Raw genomic sequence first — 23,039 nt, forward strand, 5'->3', positions numbered from 1 at the left:
GAGGCCACTGGAATGCCTCCCCCAGCACTCCTCAGGTACCTTTTCTGTTTTGCACGTGGCCACCAACCTGGCCCAGGTGCCCTTCCCACACATGGAGAGATTGGGGAATGCAGCTTCTCCTCTCAGGTGTACTTCCAGCTGGTTTAGATTCTGGGCTCACTCTTGGGAATTTGTTGAGCTTGCTTGAGGGCTTATTAGCCAGCAATTAGGAAATTGCAGGCAATGGCTCCTAACATCCGGAATGATGGCCACTGCCAGGCACAGCAGTCAGTACAGAGAGATGTTGGCTCCTTAGGACAAGTTCTGCTTTCTCACATCCTGGGCATCGCTGCTGAACCCTCAGCAGTCAAGGAACAAGGGCAGAGATGATTCTGTCCAATACCAGCCAGACTGCTCCCTGAGTTTACACATAGTCTAGAATCTCTGTCTCCATTTCATTTTCACTCCCCTCTGAAGGCTTGAAGTCCTCTTCCTCTTCGTCATCCTCATCCACTCCAGACTCGTATGCCAGCTGCTCTTTGCCATCTTCATTGCTTGTTGTACTTGAGAAAAGAGCTTAATTGGGAAGCAAGAAAGACAGACACGGTGATGCCTCTCTCTATGAAAGCTGTGGCATTTGCAGTAGAGTTCATAAAACGTGTGAGAGGAGGGCAGAAGCCAGAGGGGCACAGATAATGTTGCATATATTAATAGAATCTGATCAAGCCCAAGCAATCTGTTTTCGTACTCCAGAAGCGCTAGTAGAACAGCAGCAGATCTGAACTGTCCCATCTCCTTTCCTAGCTGATTCTGACCTAATTCCCTGGGATACTGCTCTGGCAATAATAATTTCCTCACTTCATGTTCATATAATGCCATCGATACAAAGTAAAAAGCTATCAGCCGATACATGATTATTGACAATATCTTGACTGAACAAAGACATTTTAAACCTGAAGGCTGTGATACTGAGAAGATGAAACGGAAAACCTTTACTCCTAGCCCTTCCTAACCCCAGGCCTTTGTTCCCAATGCAGAATAACAGCTCAAACACTCATGAGCTAGAATGCAAAAAACACCAGGTGTAGCACTGCCATTTAATTCTGCATGAAGGAGGAGATAAATAGAGGAATGCTACTGCCTCAGTGGTGACTGCAACATTCTTACTCAGCCCACAACGTCTCAACACCACCAGAAAGGCAGTGACACACTGCAGTTGTAGGTGGTGAGGTAGTAGTGCACTTTGATGTTCAGATGGATCCTTACCAGGTCTTGTGGATCTGATCATCTGCTTTATCATCAGAGACATGGTATCTCGGAGATCATCACTGGTCTTCGGAAGGCACCACCCATCTCGCTCTGTGCATTCCGACTCCGTGCCGTCATTCCGATGGATGATTTTCTGTAGACTAAAAAGCAGCAAAAAAAGGAGGAAACGTTAGCCTTCTGCAGTCAGAGGTAGGCTTCAAAGGAGATAGACTATAGCTTACTTTATTGAGCTGGAACAGCAGATTTAGTTACTTGTGTAATTGTAATAAGAGGAAATAAGTTAATGTGTGAAAAGTTTGTTCTATTTTTATTCAGAAGCTGGAGACCTCTTAAGTTTTGGTCAAATAGAGAGAGACGGGGACGGACCGGATGTTCCAAACCAATACGCTTTGAAACCTAGCTCTAATAGAAGACTCGGCTGCCAGCATGCAGTACCTTTCCACATTCAAGTCACAGAGCTGGTAGAACATCTGCCGATAAGGGGGTAAAGCTCCTTCTTGGAAAATGTAGACAGATTCCTAAGAGGAGGAAATAAGGAAAGGATTGATGTGCTTTTTATGGTGTAACAGGACAACTCTGGCATAACTGAAAAGTACTTTCAATGGTCTGATTCAAGAACAAAGCACTTCCAACACAAATCAGTTCTGCAACATGGCAAAAGATACAGCTGAATGAACACCATAACAAAATTCCATTGCAGCCATAACCACAGCAGCACAGTTGTGCAGAGAACTCACTTCCATCTCTTTAACCTGCACCACTCTCTACAGCCTGTGGACCATAGGTTTTATTCTAGCAAAAAGGGAAAATTAAGATGTTCCTGTTTAAATATATATTTTGTGCCGCTGGATTTTGCAGGACAATCTGATAAATTCATAGTGACAATGTTTTGCACTTCACTGCCCTTAAAGTTTCAATATTATCAATTGAAACAAAACATTCATCACATCTAAGATTAGGGCTGAGGGCAGCAATCCTGTCCTGCAGCACTTAAGAAATACATTTCATGCACAGCAGGTGAAGTTCAGTAGTGACCTGTATAACCAGCAGCTTCCTGGGTAAACCTGAGGATGTCAACTGTCCCCTTAATGACTGACAAAACCAGGAAATACCTCTTTTTCACTATGCTATTTCAAGATTCTGGTAAAATAGAGTACTGCTTTACCTTCAGTTTATATATGCTGGAGGCAGACTTTTTTGCACCAGATGCACCAGATGTACCAAGACCCTGTTTCAGGTCGTGAACACTGACTGTATGACTTACTGAAAGAAGATTAAAAAGGAGTCCTAATTAGAGACATCTTTCACTGTGGCATTGTACTGTCACCTCCCTGTGTTGACTGAAGTTTGCTGGTCAGCAAAAACCAGCCCAGCCCGGCAGCTGAGCATGTGTTGCTCATTCTTCAAAGCTGCTACTGGACAGTCACAGGAAAGGCGGTCAGTGTGGCAGATTTTTCCACAGCGTGTTTGTTCATAACTTTAACCTTTTCTACTCTCCCGTGACAGAGAGAACAGCTCTCCCCCAACTCTGTGCTGCACCACCCCTGAACAGAAGTGAACGCTGAATTCCCACAGAACTCCCTTCTGTCTGCTAACGGGTACTGTGGCTCAGCCAGACACGCACCCAAGACTCTCACATTTCCCAGCAGGAAGCTCTTCTGCTGGCTTAACAGCAGCACAGTATTATAACCAGAAATACAGCGCTAATACAGTTAGAGCACAGAAAAGCCTTTGCTACCTCTGTCTAGGATGGGGTAAACAATGAAACAGAGGAGCCAGACAGCCCTTCTGCTGGCACAGCGTACCTGGCTTCTTGACAGTGATGGGCAGACTGTAGTTGTACGTGCTGCGTTTTGCTTTCACGGGCATGTCATTAGGGGCATAACCTAGAGGTGAAAAGAGAAAGCCAATACTGAACGGAGGGCGAGAACTCTGCACAATATCCCTGGCTCAGAAACAGAGGTGCTGGACTGGTGCGTGAAGGGCTGGCTGGTCCTTGAGGTACGGTGACTTTAGCAAAGCGGGGAGAGGAGAGCGATCAGATCAACAAATCCCTTTGACCTGGAAAGAGGGGAGATCTGACAGTAATGCCTGGATAGCAGCTCTGCCATGGAATTATTAGATGACCTTAAAAAAAATCCTTTCCCTCAGCTTGCCCTCTGTGCCATTAGAGCAAGGGAATCCCCTGTACCAAAGTCTGCGACCTGTGTCCTGCACAAGATATGGTCCCTGAGGAAAAGCTACTACGTAAGCAAGACAATCTACTGCTCAGTGCCTCCACTGAAAAAGAGGGACCACGGTCTGCTGCATCCACTTGGGCTTTGAACACACAGAGGAGGAAAGTCAGCCAGCTGTCCACTGGGTTTGGAATGTGCCAAATGAGGAAAGACGCATTGCTTGCTAAGAAATAAAGTATTAAAGGAGTTTAGGGACAAGATATGGACTCAAAAAGCATCATCTTCATCAGAACAGAAATATAGCAAAAGAGTTTGAAAAACAAGTGAAAAGAAATGTACTACCAGTATTAATGAGAAAGCAGAGAGAGTGTCTCTGTGGTTTGGGAGCTTTTACCATATTTCATTCCACAGCGAATTCGGAAGTCCAGTACTTGATAAATCTTTGCTTCAGGGTGTTTTCTGGGGTCATACCCAAACCTAACCCATAAGCTTCTCCAAGGACCTGTTAACTGCATAAACACACATAGGGGAAGATGGTTACAAAACCCACAGTGTTGCTTCTTAGAAAATTCTCATATTTGCCTTTATTACACCAAAATTATTTCTTTTAGCAGCTTCTTCCTCACTTGCCACGTGAGTATTTATATACTGAAACCCAGGCAATCGGAGCACCAAAGCCCAAATACGTGCGTGCCTTACAAACTCACTTGCAAGCGTTTGTTTGGAAAAATCCTGCTATCTTGCCAGTCATTTGAGTGTCTGACTGAGCACCAAAGACAATTAGAACCAACGGAGCGAACAGTTACTGAGTCACTCATGGTTTTAACTTCTCTTCAAAAGCAAGGCTTTCCTTCCCTTTCTCATTACACGATGCTAAGCTCAGGTACTTAGTGGTGGGACATGAGAAACTTTGAAGAGCCAGGAACACCCAGCTGATGCTCCCCTGCTCTGTCTCCCAGCAGCCCCAGGCAGGCACGAGGGCACCGAAGTACTAACTTACCATGTAATAGGCCAAGTACGGCAACAGAAGCTTCAGCTTGTCTGGGTGGACGCTGATACTGGCCTTTACTGCATTCCGAGACCAGACTGGACGGACTTCAAAAAGCTAAACCAATATAGAAACAATCCAGGAAACAGTGGGAAGTCGATTATTAATGGCACTTCAGCTTTCCAAGTGGATTTTCTTCTACATGGAGGCCTTTTGACCCTTAGCATGAGCCATCTGAACAGTAATGTAAGAACTAGTGTCACAAGAAGGAACTTAACAGGAGTTGGCTGCAAATCCCGACTTGCATAACTGAACTGAAAACAGCAGTGCAAAGAGCGTCTGCTGATACTTGCCATATCATTCAGTTACACCAAGAATTTTTTGGGAAGCCAGGGAAAATGGCTACATGCAGTTTTTCCCTACACAGCATGCTGCAGTGTGGAGCTTAAGTCAGGAGTAAGGCATATACCTTTCTCAGCTCTTCTTCCGCCCTTCTATCCACAGGATTGGTGCACACTTTCTTCCAGTTCTGAACAGCAGCATCCAGTGGTTTGGTTGGGGTTCCTTCATCATCAAAGTTCACAAAGATGGCATTGTTTGGGCGACGCGCCCTGCTGAGGCCAATTAGGTTCTCATCCGACACCTGGGGATTGTTGTAGCCCTCCCTAAGAAAGAGGAAAAGAATCAGGTTTGCTCTCTGCCTGTGGCACACACAGAGTCAGAGCCTTCATGGGAACATACAGAAATGGAAGTTTGTGCTCCAGATTTAGAAAAGAAGGAGATCAGCTGTGTGAGTAATGGGTTGAATGGGTTGGTTTGTCTGTGGCCCCACCTCCCTATGGATTGTGGAGTCACACACTGATACGTAAAAGAATCTTGTGGCACAAATGAGGAATGAAATAAAACCTGCAAAGCTACACCTGGTTCCACAGTGGCAGGAGCCCTCTTCTACTGTCCAGCAGAAAACCCACAGGCAGTTGGCCTCTGATTTGTATCAAATGTATTTGCAGCACAGGAGGCTTCACCCTCTGCCTCTGCTCTCCTGTAATTGCTGCAGCTCCTTAGGGTACAGGGACAGGGCAAGACGGAAAAGCAGTTAAGATATAGCTGGTGTTTCTTTAAAGTGCCGATGAAGGACTACGGTGAGAAAATGAAAGATGTTTCTTGTGGGAGATCTCACAGGTTGTTCTTCTGGCAAAACCAACCAGGGGCCAGGAGGGAACAGGTCCAGTGAGTACGGTCACAGAAGCATTTGGTGACTCCTGCACACTCTCCCCTCAGCTCCAGCTCACTGGAAGCAGGCAGAAAGCTGGGCTCACTGCATCCCACGCTGTGTGCGGCGTGCTGGCGGAAGCAGTCTCCTGCACCAGATCACCAGGTCCCCCCACCTAGCAAGTCCTCAAGTGACTTTTATTGAGGTTGGTGCCATCAGGCTGTTTCTCAAGTGCACCTGCCTCTCTTCTGCCAAACCAAGAGGGAGAAAACAGAGCAAGGGAGCAGCTTAAGCAGGTGAAATACATGAACAATGTATTTAGTGCTGCCCTATTGCTTCAAGAGCACAGGTCTTATAACACTACAGATCCTATAACACTACTGAAGTCAGAATGTACTGGAGGTACCTCCAAATGAGGAAAAAGGAAATCTTAACTTGAAGGCCACTCTGTTAGAAGTATATCTCAAGCTAGTAAAATCTTTCACTACAGGTCCATTCCAGGACCAAACCAGCTATTTACTATGTTATGAGAAAAGGCACGAACCGATGGTGTGTATCTGGCCGATAATAGTAGTCAATGGGAGTGTCCAGACGGGAGAAAATTGGTGGGGGGATGTAGAGAGGTAATTCTCTATTGAAAAATTCTTCCTTCTCTGGTTTGAGCATTAGGACTTTGTCGTACATGGAGGTTTGTTTGCCATCAGGACCAGAGTGCATCGCCAGGTACTGGAAATCAGACATTCCTGTAAGAAGCAAGACATTGTGAAGTTCTTTGGAAATACAGCAATATTTCTTACAATATTCAACCTTCAGGAGCAGAAACCTGGTAAGTTTATGCAAACGCTTATACAGGAGACTCGATTTTCCTTCCAGTCCTGAATTGTTTAAGGGAAAACACTTCCCTTTCCCATCACACATACTCGTCTTTAAGCCACGTGGACACAAACCCAAGTATTACCTTGAAATTTGTAAACAGTGGTGACAGTCCCAAGTATTTCCATTTCAAACTCAACTTCTGGCTGGACTTGTTCATCTGCATCCAACTGCTTCTTCTTCTTAGTCCTCCTCTTCACCTTGAGCAGCATGGTGGAGGTGGGGAAGCGATTGGCACATACGGGATGGCAGTAAGGGTCCTTGGGGCGGAAATACAGCTCCAACCTTTTGGCAGGGTCGGCATAGATCTGTGCACAGGGGCGCGTACAGGCTCTGTTAGCATTGCTCCCTCACAGCCCATCTCCTGTATGGCACAAGCCCCTCACCCCCACCTTTAGCAGTGGGCACCAGCCACTTCCCCTCACACTGCCTCAGGGATGGGGATCCCTGCTCAGCCAACACTGCATCAGGGGACGTGAAGCCATTCGTGTGCTGCCTGACACCTCCCGTCTCCTCCCCTGTGGGCAACAGCAGCCTCGCCCCAAAACCATGTGCGAAGCCAGCTGGAGACATTCTGAATCTGGACAGGGGGGGTCCCACAGCAGGGGGTCCCTGGGATCAGACAAGGGGGGTCCCACAGCAGCGGGTCCTTGGGATCGGTCAGAGGGATCCCACAGTGGGGGCTCCCTCGGATCAGACAGGGATCAGACAGGCGGCTCCCACAGCAGGGGGTCCCTAGGATCAGATGAGGGGGTCCCAAAGCGGAGGCGCCCTGCGATCGGACAGAGGAGTCCCACGGGGGGATCTCCGGGATCAGATGGGGGATGGAAGGGGTCCCTGTCCCCACCTCCTCCCCACAGCCCCCTCCCCATCCCCGAGGCTCCCCGCCCCCCTCACTCTGCGGGCCCCCCTCACCTTCGACACCCCCTGCTCTCCTCCCAGGGTCCGCAGCATGGCCGCGACGTCCCGCACCAGCCCCGGGTACTCCACGCACACCAGCCGCGGCGTGCGGGGCAGCTCCAGCACGGCCGAGCCCCGCTCCCCCCACCGCCTCCCCGCCGCCATCGCCTCCCCCATCGCCTCCCCCTCCGCCGCCATCGCAGGCCGACCAGGAGCCGCTCCCCTTTCCCCCCACCACGAACACCGCGGTACAAAGGTTCCGGGATGTAAAGGTTCTGCCGTATACGGTACCGCCCCATAAATGTTCCCCGCTTAAAGGTTCCTCCGGATAAAGGCTCCCCGCACAAAGGTTTCCCGCGCACAAAGGTTCCCCGCACAAAGGTTCCTATGGCTGTGGTGGGGGTCGAGGTGGTGGCAGGCAGGAGGGTGTTTGCTCTCCCCTTGCAGCCCAGGCTCCGAGCTGGAGCTCTCTGGTCTCTGCCAAGCAAGGACTTGAGGGTAAACCCGTGTGGAATAATGTCTCCCTTCTTCTGAGGCAGTTTCTGAGGTGCAGGGTCCTGCGCCTGGGTTAGGGCAATCCGCGCTGTTGCTGTAGGCTGGGGGTGATGTGGGGGTGATGTGGTTGGGAGCAGCCCTGAGGAGCAGGACTTGGATGGATGTGGTTGGGAGAAGCTTGGCATGAGCCGGCAATGTGTGCTCAGAGCCCAGAAACCAACCGTGTCCTGGGCTGCATCCCAAGCAGTGGGACCAGCAGGGAGAGAGATGTTTCTTCCTTCTGCTCCACTCTGTTGAGACCCCACCTGGAGGTCTGTGTCTGGTTCTGGAATCTCCACCATAAGAAGGATATGGAGCTGTTGGAGCAAGTCCAGAGGAGGCCACAGAGCTGATCCAAGGGCTGGAGCACCTCCCGTATGAGGACAGGCTGAGAGGATTTGGGTTATTCAGCCTGGAGAAGAGAAGGCTCCATGGAGAACTTGGAACAGCTTCCAGTACTGAAAGAGGCTCCAGGATAGCTGGGGAGGGGCTTTTTACAAGGGGCTGTAGTTATAGGATGAGGGGCGATGGCTTTAAATTGGAAGGAGGAAGATTTAGATTAGGCATTAGGAAGGAATTCTTCACCATGAGGGTGGTGAGGCACTGGCATAGCCATGGCTTCTGTCCTGCTGCATCATGCAGGGAAAACAAACTCCAGCCAAAAGCTAAGCTGAGCCATGGCTCCCTGCAGCAGCAGCTTCCATGGGTCACTGCTCCACTCTGGATCAAGGCAGCACACACTGCCCAGGGACTGGACACCGCCTGCTGCCTCACTGTAAAGTTAGGGAGAAAAGTCCTGCCACAGCAAAGACAGGGAGAAGCCAGAATTGCTCAGATACAAGCAAGCCTTTAATGAATTGCATCTGTCTGTAAAAGGCGTTTTTTCTTAGCTCTATGGCAGTTTATCGGCTACGGTGATGTTGGCAACCTGTGGCAGATTCTGATAGACCGAGTTCCAGAAAGTCACGAAGCGAGATTTCAGATTCTGCTTCACAGAGTTCTTGTTCATTTTGTTGTTGATTTCCACATAATAATGGCCTTCATCGGTGTAGGGCGGCCAGTTAACGGGCACATCTGAATTCCCTTTGTTGGGATCACTGGGGAGAAATGAGAAACCAAAGCCCAGTTTTTATCAGGACAGGTTGTGGATGCGGCAAGGTTTGTGGTGTTTGGTAGGGACCTCGCCTGCTCAAGTGAGGCTTGAAGTGAGAGAAGAGGGAGAGTTTGACACTGGGACAAGCAACAGCAATTCTGCCTGCTAGGAGCGACTTGCCGACCTGCTGTCTCTTCCCTTGGTCCTCACTAGCATCATCCCTGGCTGCATGCAGGGGCTTAACTCCTGTCTGAATGGCAGGATTTAGAAAGAAACCCTCATCTTTAAGTTTAGGCAGAGTTCAAATGTTCTGAAAATGGTTCCGTTGTCCCCAGGTGTTCCCTGGATGAGGAGGACCCAGAGGAAATTCCACCACACAGAGCCAGGCTTACAACAAAAGTATGGACAGAGGACACCCCACTTCTGGAATTGCTCTTGAGAAGCTTGTAAGCAAAAGCAGCAGGTTGAAGTGTTGCACAAAACTCAAACATGGAACCATTATCACTTACCCTGTGTGGGCAAAATTGGTCCAGTACGCAATCATGGCCTTTGAGACGGTCCTGTGCTTGGGCAGGTAGCCCAGGGGGGTGGCGAAGGGTTTCCCAAACACGTACTGCAGGTCATCACCATGGTCTGCCCCTACCCAACTTGGGTATACGGGCATTCGGGATGGCTGGGAGAACACGTAGCTGTATGTCTTGGCATTCCTGGGGAAATAAAATAGACAGCTTGCTAAGTGGCTGCAGGTGGAGAGCAGAGAAAGGGGTGTGGGTTCATAACCACAGTCTAAATACCAGCAGAGCCAGAGATTAAGCCTTGGAAGATGCTCACTTGCATCTAAGAGGTAGGAGAATATCCTGTAATTTTTAACTTCTGTTTCTGATTCCCATCCCAACTCTCATATCACCTAACTGCCACGTCTCGTGGCATCAAACATTGCTAGGATGAAATCTGAAGTATTTGGGAAGCAAAAAAAACTTGTTTTAAAGGGAATTTAAAACAAAATCATAGCGTGACTCCCTTGCAGCATTAGAGAAATAGTGGTTGTATCAGACACGTGTAAGCATATACTCAGTACCACAAAGCCTGCCTCCTCCAACTTCAGCCCTCTGAACCCGCTCCTCAGCCCCTTGTGCTGGAAATGCAGCATTTCAGCCCCAAGGTAGGGTCTGTGCTCCTGCCAGGGCTGAGCTGCTCACCGAGCATTCTGCAGGTGCAGATTCAGTGTCCACTGCGTGGGAATCAGGAAGATGTAGTCAGTAATCAGGTCTACCACTGTCTTCTTCATGACCTCCTGCTCTGGCTTGTCACCCCACCCTTGTGTGTAGAGAGTGTATGTGGCATTGGCTCCACGCTCGCCCCTGTCCGCAGTAAGTCCTTTCACCAAATCATAGAACTCCTCCCTGAAAAGACAAATAGTATCAGTTAACTACAGACCAACAGCTTCAAGTGGGGCAGGACCCATGGAAATGGATCCATGAAGCTCCCACTGATGTTCACATCCACCCCTATGGTAAGCAATGGTTTAGTGAAGGAAAAGCCAGTGATTTCAGTCCTACATGGTGGGCATGTGTTTTCCAGCTTTCTCAGCAGAACACCTTGGGGCCAAATTGACCACAAGATCCTCTCATCCCCAAAGAGGACTCTGATGGGGTGGGCACCCAGCATGTCTGGCATGTACCTGCTCTGGACAGAACTTCCAAGCCTATCGCTGGTGCTGAGTTCAGGAGCACCGTAAAGCTACATGGGGAGGCTTTCCCACTAGCTGCTTTTTTCTCTTGAAGGCTCTGGACTTGGCAGCATATGCCCTAGGCACCCTGGCTTGGAGTCACCTCCTATTTTTAAGGCAGTTCCCTGTCCATTCAGGTCTAAGTTTGCTGTGTTTTGGGGCTACATTAAAGATAAGGTTCCTCCTGTTAAGGGTTTTAAGATCACCCTTCGCTTACGGAGTCATTTTCCCAAGTGGGCGGTTGATAACAGGTAAATCAATGCCAGCAAAGAAGTGTCCATCCATGTCATTGACCCCAGCGATGTAGTCAATGTCAGCAGCGTTGGCAAACAGGTTCGCTGGTGTGTCTGGGAGGAAGTCTCCATCGACAACAGGAGTGATGGCAAGCGTGTGAACCAGGGGCGCTGTAGCAGCAGACAAAACCAGAGTCCATTAGGAGCTCAGAAAAGACAGAAGTGTGGCCTGGCACATCCCATGACTTAAGGAACTGTAGGAAAAATAGGATGAGGTGAATGACGGCTTGGGTGGTGATTTTGGCATGGGCACAATGTCACCCAAGAGCAGGATGACCACAGGATCTTGTTCAGTAAACCTCATGCCTGGAGGTGGAGGAGAAGAGAAAGAGATCTGCCAGCCAAGTACAGCAGGTAAAAAATCCTCTCCTCCACCCGGTCCTTTCCCAAAAGGCAGGGAAGGACAGAACTTCTCCCCATCCCATCTGGCTGTGCTCACCCATTGCCAGGGCAGGCAGCCCTGGCCAACTGCATAGTGGTGGCTTGGCCACTCTCGGTCCTGAGCAAAGCTAAATACTGGGGCTATTTATTAGAAGCATGAGGAGAGCAGGTGGAGAAGGGTCTTCTTGGGAAAGAAATCCCCACAGGCAGCAAAGGCAGAAACATCCCCTACCCGTTGTGAGAGTCCTACACTCCACCCAGCGACTAAAATGAAAATAGCAGGGCTGTGGTCAGTTATTTTTTTGTTTGTAAGCTGTCTTCTGGAATTGCTCTCGCTGCTTTCACAGAAGAGAAAGCCCAAACAGTTGCTTTGAAGCCAAAGCATGGCCCTCGGGAGAGTTCCTCTGCCACCGCTGCCATTGCATGATGGACAGTGTTCAACCAGCGTGATGTACACCTGCCTGTGGAAGGGGGACTGCAAGATCTGTCGTTATTGTCCCCTTTCTGAAGGACACAAGCACTGCTTGAACCCTCCTGGCAGTCACCCCAGCATCCCGTCAAAGGCACGGTGAGCTCTGGTGGGAGGCTGGACACTTACTGGGCAGGTTGGTCAGGTACAGGTGGTAGGCCAGCGTCACGGCTTTGGGGTCGGAGATGCGCAGGCAGTTGGCCAAGGTGGTGGTGTTGTCTGTGGGGCAGCCCACTTTTTCAGCAATCTGCAGGAGGAGAGAAAAAGAAACCTCCCAGTATTACCCTCTGAAACCAAAGGTCCATTACCAGCTTCACAGAGGCAGGCGTTGGTTTTCATGTCAAAGCAGCACGTTTCCAAAGCTCTGTGTTCCTGCCAAATCTCTTCTCTATGGGCAGCCTGATCTAGTGGGACGTGTCCCTGCCCATGGCAGGGGGGTTGGAACTAGATAATCTTTAAGGTCCCTTCCAACTCAAACTATTCTATGATTGCTTTTTTGGTCTTTCCATCCCCTCGGGAAAGATTGCACATCACCTTTTTAGCCCAGGCGAGCGGGTCCTTCTGGATGGCCCAGCTGCAGAGAGCGACACCGCTCTGGCTGATGGCTCTCTTGAACAGGCCCTTGTTCTTTGGGCTCAGTGTCTGTGGAGCAAAATAGAAACAAGGCGGTTTGAGGTACAAATTCCTGAAGAGACCATTGCCCACCAGGCCCCTCCAGTCCCCTCACAGCTTGTGCACCAGGCTTGGGGCAGCTGCCAGCTCTAGTGCTGGCAACACTCAGCAGTTGAAGTTAAGAGGTGATATGGTGGGAAGGAGATAAGAGTAGGTGACATGGCAAGTAAATGTGACTTCACCAGAAGTCCCAAAAGCAAGGACACATGCCTACAGTGGTGGAACTGATTAAACTGAAGAAGGAGGAGTGGCTACAAAGCAAAAAAGCTGAGCAATGCTGTCCCTGGCAGGAGAGGTTGTTAATCGGGCAGCGTATGTAGAAGAATGTAGCGGAATACCCTTTTGCAGACAAGTGGCTCTGTTGGGGTCTGACAAGGATAACACACCTGCATGGAGACACTGACAGCACCAGCTGATTCCCCAAAGATGGTGATGTTGTCTGGGTCGCCCCCAAAGACCTTGATGTTCCTCTTCACCCAGGCAATAGCCATGTGCTGGTCCTTCAGCCCATAGTTCCCTGAGCAACAGAGATCACCAACCACTGAGCAACCGCACAGCAAAGCTGACTAACTGGGGACCTGTGACAGGGTCCCCTGAAGAGGAAGCTGCTATGGTACCTGGCAGGCTGGCATCTCCAGTGCTCAGGAAGCCCAGGGGCCCCAGGCGATAGTTGATGGTCACCACGATCACGTTGCCCCTCACAGCAATCTCCTCACCATCATAGAGGTAGTTATCGAGGAAGTTGGCTCCCTGGCTCCCTCCTACAAGGAACGCGCCTCCATAGATCCAGACCATCACTGGCAGGTTGGTAGAGACTGGGAGATGAGGAAGAAAAGCAGTGTGAGCCCCAACATGGCTGGAAGATGCTGCCCATCCATCCCTATAGCCGCTGGCTGAGCATCACTCCACCTGGGTGTGAACAGGCATGATGCTTTGCAATAGCCTATGGCCAAGAAAGCCTATGCTCTGCAGAAGAGGCTGAAACTCCCAACAGGCTACAGCTGAGGGACATTGGTTGACATGGCTCTTATCTTTCCCTCTGAAAATCAGTGCTCCTGCTGCTGCCTGCTATGGGAATGGAGCTCCCGAGAGATGCTCCAGAGCAATTTGTCCACAAAAGGCAACTGAGAATCTCCTCCCCAGGTCTCTGCCTAGTACATACTCTGTTTCCTCCCTTGAGGGATCCAGATGTTCAGATAGAGACAGTCCTCGCTCCCACGGACATCGGTTTGTGTAAGTGTCATCTGCATGCAGCGGCTTTTGAAATTTTTTGCCTGCAGTGTTCCTGAGAGAAGAGAGGAAAGACAGCAGGTCCTATTTAGAGGGATCAACTCCATCCTTTGTCACAAGCTCTCTGTCCTCTGTGAGTCCAGTGCAGAGACAGCAAAGCCTTCCCAGCCACTGTGACCAGTCTGAGGGAGTGACAAAGTGGGACCCTTTCCCATGTGAACTAGCTCTGTCCAGCCAGGGCACGGGGAGGGGAGAAGCAGGTGCCATGCTTTGGTTTTCTTACTTCATATGGTTACTTCGGAACACAGATCGTCATACCCACCATGAGATTACGAGCTTTTTGTTGGCACAGTAGATGAAAGCAGGCAATGATCTATTTGACTCATCAATAGTGGATTAAAGAGAGAGAAGCAAAAATAAAAACCCCAAACCAAAGGCATTCAAAAGGTGGAACTTACCTTCCCAGCCAGGATGAGGTTTAGGGTCTTCCAGAGTCTTTGGAGGGGCAGCAAAGGGGATCCCTCTGAAGATGTCGATGTAGCCATCGAAGAGTCCCAGTTTTTTACTCTCGCCTTCCACAAAACCTCCCTCGGTGTACACCACACCCAGCTACGTGGGGTACCATTGAGAAGAGAAAATCCATTGCAGAGTCCATCTTCTGGTTTCCCATGTTGCCAGTACCCACATCTTACCCTGGCTGGTCCCCCACATGGACCCACCCACAGCCTGCTTTCCCCAGCCATCCCTTTGGAGCCTTCTGGAAAGCCCACAAGTAGGTGCCACTGGAGATGTGCCCGTGCAGGTGTCCTGCACGCGGCTTCCCTTTGGAGCAGACAGGCAGCAGTCATTCCCTTGCACACTCAAAGATAAAAGGCAGAAGGTGAGGACTTTCAGCCTTAAGATGTAAATCAGGCCAGACCTGAAACAGAACTGTGCAGGAGCTTTTGGAAAAATGTGGTTGAGAGCCTTTGCCATGTTTCGGCAAGGAAACAGCCTGTCTTGGATGTCATTTTCTACGGACCCTCTTTTATGGGCTCCAGACCAGACACAGCAGGAGTTTGCTCACTCAGGCAGGAACAAGCAAAATGCTTGCAAAGCCATCAGAAATGCCTTTGTACTTACGGTTGCAGCCCATGCTACCCCAAGGTAGGAGCACAAGGCAAAGCAGAGGATCTCCCAGCGCGCCATGGTGAGTGCACACCTGAGGAGCCTGTGCCCAAATGGAACCTGACACATATATAGCTAGGAGAGCGGCTGAGGGTCAATGACATGGGCCAGACGTGGCTCTAAGGTAAACCAGGAGAGCCTCTACCCACTTGTCCTTCAGTAGGCTGAGGCCAAAGCACAGCTGAGGTAGCTTGGCGTCACTGTGTGAGAGCCCTGCAGATGTTGCTTTTGTGGGCTGGAGGCCAAAGCTAAGGAAATCTCTCAGTCTAACAAAATTCCAGAAAGCATGAAAAAATGCTGGAGCCTTGAGAAGCCTCACACAACTGCAGGAGGCTGAAATCGTATGAAACCATGCATCAGAGCGTATTAGCAGTGACTGATGAGACTCCTGCACCCAAACACACTGGAGAATGCATAAGATTGGAGAATGCCAGCAGATCCCTAATTTCTGTGACCGGGTGCTGGCAATGGCAGACTAACGGCCAGAATGGCCAATCTCTACGGAACTGAGGCTCTGCCCCACTGCCTGCTCCCTTCGGTCTTTGCTGACTGCTGGGGGAGTCGATACAGAATTGAGAAGGGCATCAGCTAGCGAGGACAACATACACTGCATCCCACAGAAGGGAATCCTTGCAGACAGGTCATCAGCATCTTAGTAGAAGTTCTGCTTTCCCCCATCCTGGGCGTGGTTGCTGAACCCTCCATGCTTAAGGAACAAGAGCAGAGCTGATTATGTCCAAGAGCAGTCGGACTGCTCCCTGAGTTCACACATAGCCAAGAATTTCCCCATATTCACTCCCCTCAGAAGGTTTGAAGTCCTCTTCCTCCTCTTTGTCGTCTTCACACTCTCCAGACTCATATCGCAGCTGCTTTTTGCCACCATCACTTCTTGTTTAGCCAAAAAAGAGCCCTTCTGCTGGCACAGCGTACCTGGCTTCTTGACAGTGATGGGCAGACTGTAGTTGTACGTGCTGCGTTTTGCTTTCACGGGCATGTCATTAGGGGCATAACCTAGAGGTGAAAAGAGAAAACAAATAATGAACGGAGGGCAAGAACTCTGCACAATATCCCTGGCTCAGAAACAGAGGTGCTGGACTGGTGCGTGAAGGGCTGGCTGGTCCTTGAGGTACGGTGACTTTAGCAAAGTGGGGAGAGGAGAGCGATCAGATCAACAAATCCCTTTGACCTGGAAAGAGGGGAGATGAGATCCGATGGCAGCTCTGCCATGGAATTGTTAGATGACCTCTGAATGTCCTTTCCCTCAGCTTGCTCTCTGCAAAATTAGAGCAGGGGAGCCCTGAGTCCCAAAGTCTCAGACCTAATGTCCTCCACAAGATGTAGAGAACCAGGAATGCGCAGCTGATGCTCCCCTGCTCTGTCTCCCAGCAGCTCCAGGCAGGCACAAGGGCCAACGTGCAGAGCTGCCATGTAATAGGCCAAGGATGGCAACAGAAGTTTCAGCTTGTCCGGGTGGACATTTACATTGGCCTTTACTGCATTCCGAGACCAGACCACATGGATTTCAAAGAGCCAAAATATTAGAGAAACAACCATGGAACTGAACACAGCGATCTCAATGGCTTCTAATGGGACTTTTTACATCAGTCAGACTTTGGCTTTGCCCGTCGTTATCCAATGTCCATCCAGCAACCCGTCTGTGCTCCAGAAAGGCTTGAGAGCTCTGCAGCAGGCACATTGCAAAATTCATTTTCAGAACATGGCCAGCTCTAAGAAATACAATATCAGAGCCCTGGATGGCATTTCAGACACATGCAATTAACGCATTTTCCTGACGTCACATTGTCATGCTTTAATCAATTTTTATCCCCATCCATCATTTCAAGGGGAGCTACAGCTGTTCATGACACCAAATATTCCTGTATCCCTGGCAGAATATACCAGAACAGCCCTTCTCATCTGGTAGATTAGAGAACAGAAAAAGCAAATGTGTATTTTGCTAAGGACAAAACGGACAGCTGATATCGAATGGGAGTGGAACCTAAAGACCTGGATTTGGCTTCCTGGCCTAATTACACAAAACATATCTCATTGTTAACAAGGTTAAGTGGGAAACACAATCATAAAACCTTCAGAGAAGCCAGCAGTGGCTACAACCACAATGATTTTTTGCAAGGTCTACATGCTGCAGTATGGTGCTTGGCCCAGCTCTGGAGGAAAGCATGTTCCTTTCTCAGCTCTTCTTACACCTTTTTATCCACAGGATTGGTACACACTTTCTTCCAGTTCTGAACAGCAGCATCCAGTGGTTTGGTTGGGGTTCTTTCATCATCAAAGTTCATAAAGATGGCATTGTTTGGGCGACGCGCCCTGCTGAGGCCAATCAGGTTCTCATCAGATATCTGAGGATTATTGTATTCTTCCCTAAGAAGGAGGGAAAGGATCAGGTTTGCTCTCTGCCTGTGGCACACACAGACTCAGAGCCTTCATGGGAACATACAGAAATGTAAGTTTGTGCTCCAGATTTCAGAAGAGAAGGGACTCAGCCATGTGAGCAATGGGTTGGTTTGTTGTTGGCCCCACCTCCGTATGGATTGTGGAGTCACACACTGATACATAAAAGAATCTTGTGGCACAAATGAGGAATGAAAATTTGAATGAAATAAAACCTGCAAAGCTACACCTGGTTCCACAGTGGCAGGAGCCCTCTTGTATTGTACAGCAGAAAACCCACAGGCAGTTGGCCTCTGATTTGTATCAAATGTATTTGCAGCACAGGAGGCTTCACCCTCTGCCTCTGCTCTCCTGTAATTGCTGCAGCTCCTTAGGGTACAGGGACAGGGCAAGATGGAAAAGCAGTTAAGATATAGCTGGTGTTTCTTTAAAGTGCCGATGAAGGACTATGGTGAGAAAATGAAAGATGTTTCTTGTGGGAGATCTCACAGGTTGTTCTTCTGGCAAAACCAACCAGGGGCCAGGAGGGAACAGGTCCAGTGAGTATGGTCACAGGAGCATTTGGTGACTCCTGCACACTCTCCCCTCAGCTCCAGCTCACTGGAAGCAGGCAGAAAGCTGGGCTCACTGCATCCCACACTGTGTGCAGTGTGCTGGGGGAGGCAGTCTCCTGCACCAGATCACCAGGTCCCCCCACCTGGCAAGTCCTCAAGTGACTTTTATTGAGGTTGGTGCCATCAGGCTGTTTCTCGAGTGCGCCTGCCTCTGTTCTGCCAAGAGGGAGAAAACAGAGCAAGGGAGCAGCTGAAATCGGTGAAGGTCTCTATCCCACAGAACAACCCTCCCTGCTGTCCCTGAGCTCTCCCTTTCTCGGGCACCCTTGAGTCAGGGTTGGCTGGGGTTGTGTGTGCTTGCACGTTCGTGTTACAGCCGCTGCCGTTCCCTCTGCTTATCCCAGCAGGGTGGGCGATGGCTGTGTGCGTTCTGTGAGAGCTTTGGCACAGGGCAGCTTCAAATACCCAGGAGCAAAGAGGCAGCCTCCTTTCCAAAAGTGATAAGCGTGGTTTAAAAAACATGATTTCAAAAATAAGAATTAAATATTTGCTGTTTCCAGCCTGTAGGGTGCAGTAGTACCGCATTTTCAGCTTAAAAACTCCAATTCCTTGGGCTCTACCACTTGGGCTCTAAAAGCACACCTGATTATTGTTACACTTGAGAAGAAACCCCCCAAACCTGTGAAAGCAGCTGGCAGTGCTACCCAGGAAAATGCTTTAAAAGGAGACTGCCTTGGTGCTGTTCCCCCATTGTTTGCACAGTGTTAACTCGCTGGGTGAGACTGGGATGGGGGCTCTCTGGCTTGTGCTGTGGTTGCTTTCTTCATCTTGGCTTTGTAAGTACATGCACCAAAATCCTGCTCCATCCAAGGGCAAGGAGGTTTTGTGAGCTGGAAGTTGTTAATGAGGTGAATATTCATGGAGAGTACATATAAAGCAAGGTAAGCCAGTCCTGCTTAGTCATATTTTAGCGTCAAAGCATTGATCTCTGTGCTGGTTAGTGAGGTCAATCAGGTGGAGTGTAAAAGCAGTGTGAAACACCAGTCAGCTTCAGTTTATCCCTCTGCAACGCCTGTATGCACAGTCCCTGAGCTCATCTTCCTTCTAAGATTGTTTTGTGTTATGTTTAATCTAGTGGAAGGCTGTATTTCTCTGCCTCATAGGTATCAGAGGACCCACTGAGCTGAGAGATCCCACAAATTAGCTCCCTATAAGTTGCAAGTGTTTTTATTTTCATTAGGATTTCATGGCACTCTTGGAAGAGTGGGCTTGACTGGAGCGTTGGGACTGAATGCCCTTAGGGGAAATACTACATTTCCTGACTGAAGTTCCTTCTTTACTTTGGATCCTATAGACTGTGTAGGATGACCTGTTAAGCTAATATTGTGTTCCATCTCAGCAGTGGTTACAGCAGGAAACAAAATGTTTATGGAAAAGGGCTCTAGCATATAAATATGATATAGCAGCCACCACTGTCAGAAGCTAAAACAGCATTTCTAACTGCCCCCTGCCATGCCTTAGATACCAGATAACTAACAGGACTCCTTTTTTTTTTTGGAATAGTTATGTTCAAATCACTTGATAATTGGCTTCCAAACTACTGAAAGCTTTTGTTAAGGAGAGCAGAAATTCCTGAAAATAGTTTGCTTGGTAGAACTTTGTTCCAATGTAAACCAGAATGGACTACACCAGTAAAAATCCATATCAGCCCTGTGCAATGCCCAGATAGCAGCAGGCAGAATATGCTTCATTTCCTTCCACGTTGTGTTCTCTTTTATGCTTAGCAATGGTTCACAGTGTAAAGAATTCAAATTACAACTCTATTTTTCACATTATTATTGATCCCTCTGAAATACCAAGCCTTTGTCAGGCCGTTCATTCCTTGGGTCACACAACTTCATCAGCTTTTATGGCCCTCCTTTGAGCTACAGTTTTTCCCTGCTCATCTTTGTAATCTGACATTGTGATTTGTTCGCTTCCATGCTTGTTTTTCTCTTTGAAGAAGATTTGCTGAATCATTGGGGAGGAGGCAAGAGCTTTCGAGGCAGCTGGTGACCAGTGATAAAACCACAGCCACATCCAGGCTTCAGGGTTTGCAGATGACAGCCCTTCGGTTGAAGGCCTGAGTCATATTCCCTTCTGAGCTAAGATTGCTGGGGACTTTGGGATTGAGGAAATGGGGCTACGGTGGTGCCCCAAAAATATAAATTATTGATCCTGTCAACCACAAAACTTGCGTTGTATCTCCTGCAAAATTTATAATGATGCTGTGGGAGAACTTGCAGGCTAGAGGCTAAATCCTGCCCACTGATGTATTGTGACCACTTTGGTGGGAACAAATGATTCAGAAAATAGGTTTCTATGCAGTAAAACAGGGATAAGATTTTCCCACCTTCGTGGAGCATTTTGAAATCTTCAGGCAGGAGGTGCTATTCAAATGCAAAGTATTACTAGCGTTTCTGGCTCCTCCTGCACCACTGTGCACTGTGCAGCAGGCACATGGACACGGCCCTCTCACTTTCTTGCTGTTGTTTCCTTAAGTTCCAGTTAACATGGGGAACTTCAGCTGTCCTGTGTGCTTTCACTCTGAAACCAAGGGCTTTCTCTTGCTCTGTTAGCTCTGCCATTAATGTGAGGCACTAGAAAATAAAGTTTGTGCATATTTTCATAAGCGTCTTCCAGAACTTGGAATAAAATCTTGCCAGTAGTTCATGATGCTTTTCCTAAGAACAGAGTTTTAACCTGATGTTTTTCTTAAAATTATACTTCGAGGAGATAAGATGAAGTTGGATAAGAAACTAAGCTGGAAGTCCAGGTGACTCCAGTTCCATTTCTAGTTGCCCTACTCAAATTTGAGCAAATACATTAAAGTGAAAACTGCGTTATCAGGTTGGAAGATCACAAAACAGACTTTTCTTTGATGCTTTATGCATTTTCTGTGGGACTTTTCACAATGCTGGGCGCTGTAAGATCATTGTGGGTGTGCAGCTCTCATCTGTAGATCTCGGAGCATGTCCATGTTATTATTCTCACTTTGCAAATGAGAAACTTGAGACACAGAGAGGGATAGTAACTGGCTCAGACCAGCTGACAGTGGCAAAGCCAGGAACATGATCCTCCTTCTTTGATTTTTGAGTCTCATTTAATATTCTCAATGATGCTACAATATCAGAAAATGCAGCTGCAGTTTCTGGACTCTTTTCCAGATGCTGTTGTACCTGGGTGTCCGTTGAGCCTGACTGATTTCCAGTCAAGCTGCTACAGGTTATATCTAAATGAGGAGCCGGGGCAGGGATGTCTGACACACACGCTGGTTCACCATGTGCCAGCTTTCAGGATGGGGCCCTCTCAAGAACAGGAATACTCCATCATCCCCAACTTCCCCTTCCCTAACTGAGCCAAGAGATAACCTCTATGTTATAAAGAGGAGAAACCAGCAGACTTGACCACTGCCTAAAAATCCCACCAAACCTCCTAATATAGAAGGGCCTGGGATGTAAGATAAAGTCTCATTGCTTTAAAATTATCCAAGAGGAAGGCAGAATCAATGGGGTAAAGGTTTTTTAACTCCTTATTCTTCACAAGGAAGTCTTGAGCCTCAGAATTGCGTTAGCCAGTGCTAAATGTGGGTGTTGTACTTAGAACTTTCTTAAAAACACTTGATACCCAGAGGAATTAAATGGTTTAGAGGTTGCTCATGGCCTGGAGAACAGTAGATTATGGGTTGGAGCAGAAACAGCTGTGAGAAATTTGGCTTGAGAGTGGTGCAGAAACCACAGGGGTGTGACTCATCTCATGTAACTTCAGATGTCTACAGATACGAGTCTCCCCTTCTCTTCGGGGAGAGAAGTAGGTGCATTGAAGGCATGACTTCTGTTCTATTGTAGATGTGTGCTTTAGGAGGAGCTACATCGCTTCCTAGATGTGTTACCAGAAAGGGAGCCTTTGAGACACTAGCTCACCTTGGAGATCTGGGCTACTTTGTTGCTGCAGATTTCCTGCCTCATATCCCATGGAGGGCTTAGGACAACACTTGCACCAGGCAGACAAATATGAACACGTCCTCCACGCACAGAGTTAGGGCTTGCACCGGGGCCAGCTCTCAGTAAAATCCCCTGATATAGGCGGGACCCAGGTCACCAGCTTGAACTCATCCAAAGACCATGGGGTGGGTGGGATGCAGGGTGAAAGCTGTCCATATGGTCTATATGAGCAGTGACACAATAATAGCATGGTCTGACAGACTGAAATGTACTGTTTTGAAGAGCTTGATCTGACACCAGTTCTGTCCCACGTGGCCTCTCCTCAGCAGGGAAACTGAGCAGAGGATGTGCCATGTGGGAATCTCTTATTACCCTTCCTGTGATGGCTGAGGTCTATGGAGAGGGAGCTTGCACAAGTCCAAGGGAGATCATCCAAGCGAAGGAGACTCGCTACTATGACCTTCAGCTATGTTGTTTTGGTTAATGCTGCCCTAGGGGTGAAGGGGCATTTGCTGGCCCATACTTTGGCAGCTCAGATGAGAATGGTCAGGTTTTTCCTCTTCTATTCACTTGGGGTGTTTTTTACTGTTATTCAGAAACAGTAAAGGGAAAACCAACTATCTGCACACCAAAACTTAGTGACTAGTGTTATTTTGAAATGCTAGATTCCCTTCCCAAGTCTAGGGAAGGCAGCTTGGAGGAGGGCTGCTGCTCTGGCCACTGAACAGGAGCGGCTTGCTCAGTACCATCTGAATTGTTTGCTGTAAACCTGACTCCCTGCTGGCTAATTTTCCTAAGAAAACCTACCCCATGCATTCCCTCAGGCCCGATGTTCACATTTGCAACTCTCATGCTGCACTTACCAGGGTTATTTGCATAGATGGAGGCTCTGTCTTGATGCCTGGGTAGCAGAAGCGAAGGGCTGACAGGGTTTTCCTGCCAATCTGTCTGTTGTTGAGATGAAGTGGTTGGAAAGTGCTTACTCTCCAGTTCCCTCTTTGGCTCAGGCACTCTGATAAGGCATGGGCTGTCCTATCTTGCCCTGGGAGCTGTTCCTCCTCCCTAACAGGCCCTCTTTGCCGGCTGACAGTTAGCAGCCGGCAGTGCTTGATAAACTTATCAG

The 23,039-nt window shown here is 48.7% G+C and overlaps 2 protein-coding genes across 3 annotated transcripts; both read right to left on the reverse strand.

Moving 5' to 3' along the window:
- Positions 1 to 9: 9 nt before the first annotated feature.
- GTF3C5 (general transcription factor IIIC subunit 5) lies at positions 10 to 7,564 on the reverse strand. Its single transcript, XM_054084036.1, has 11 exons — positions 7,415 to 7,564; positions 6,585 to 6,807; positions 6,171 to 6,369; positions 4,883 to 5,078; positions 4,426 to 4,530; positions 3,820 to 3,934; positions 3,054 to 3,134; positions 2,414 to 2,511; positions 1,684 to 1,766; positions 1,246 to 1,388; positions 10 to 555 (listed from the first exon to the last, which is right to left on the reverse strand). Exons 1-11 carry the CDS (start codon positions 7,562 to 7,564, stop codon positions 404 to 406), a joined length of 1,545 nt encoding a protein of 514 aa, XP_053940011.1. The 3' UTR covers positions 10 to 403.
- Positions 7,565 to 7,740: 176 nt separating this feature from the next.
- On the reverse strand, positions 7,741 to 22,992 carry CEL (carboxyl ester lipase). Of its 2 annotated transcripts, none has more exons than XM_009569612.2 (12): positions 22,780 to 22,992; positions 14,923 to 15,978; positions 14,259 to 14,409; positions 13,733 to 13,855; positions 13,188 to 13,385; positions 12,957 to 13,087; positions 12,433 to 12,540; positions 12,028 to 12,145; positions 10,973 to 11,159; positions 10,226 to 10,429; positions 9,536 to 9,733; positions 7,741 to 9,030 (listed from the first exon to the last, which is right to left on the reverse strand). In XM_009569612.2, exons 2-12 carry the CDS (start codon positions 15,034 to 15,036, stop codon positions 8,826 to 8,828), a joined length of 1,737 nt encoding a protein of 578 aa, XP_009567907.2. In that variant the 5' UTR covers positions 15,037 to 15,978; positions 22,780 to 22,992; the 3' UTR covers positions 7,741 to 8,825. The 2 variants fall into 2 exon arrangements, with proteins under 2 accessions (XP_009567907.2, XP_053940459.1); XM_054084484.1 differs by having other exon boundaries at positions 7,742 to 9,030; positions 15,574 to 15,978.
- Between the last annotated feature and the right edge of the window lie 47 nt (positions 22,993 to 23,039).

The sequence above is a fragment of the Cuculus canorus genome, chromosome 19 (assembly GCF_017976375.1).
Source record: "Cuculus canorus isolate bCucCan1 chromosome 19, bCucCan1.pri, whole genome shotgun sequence".
NCBI classification, from domain to species: domain Eukaryota; kingdom Metazoa; phylum Chordata; class Aves; order Cuculiformes; family Cuculidae; genus Cuculus; species Cuculus canorus.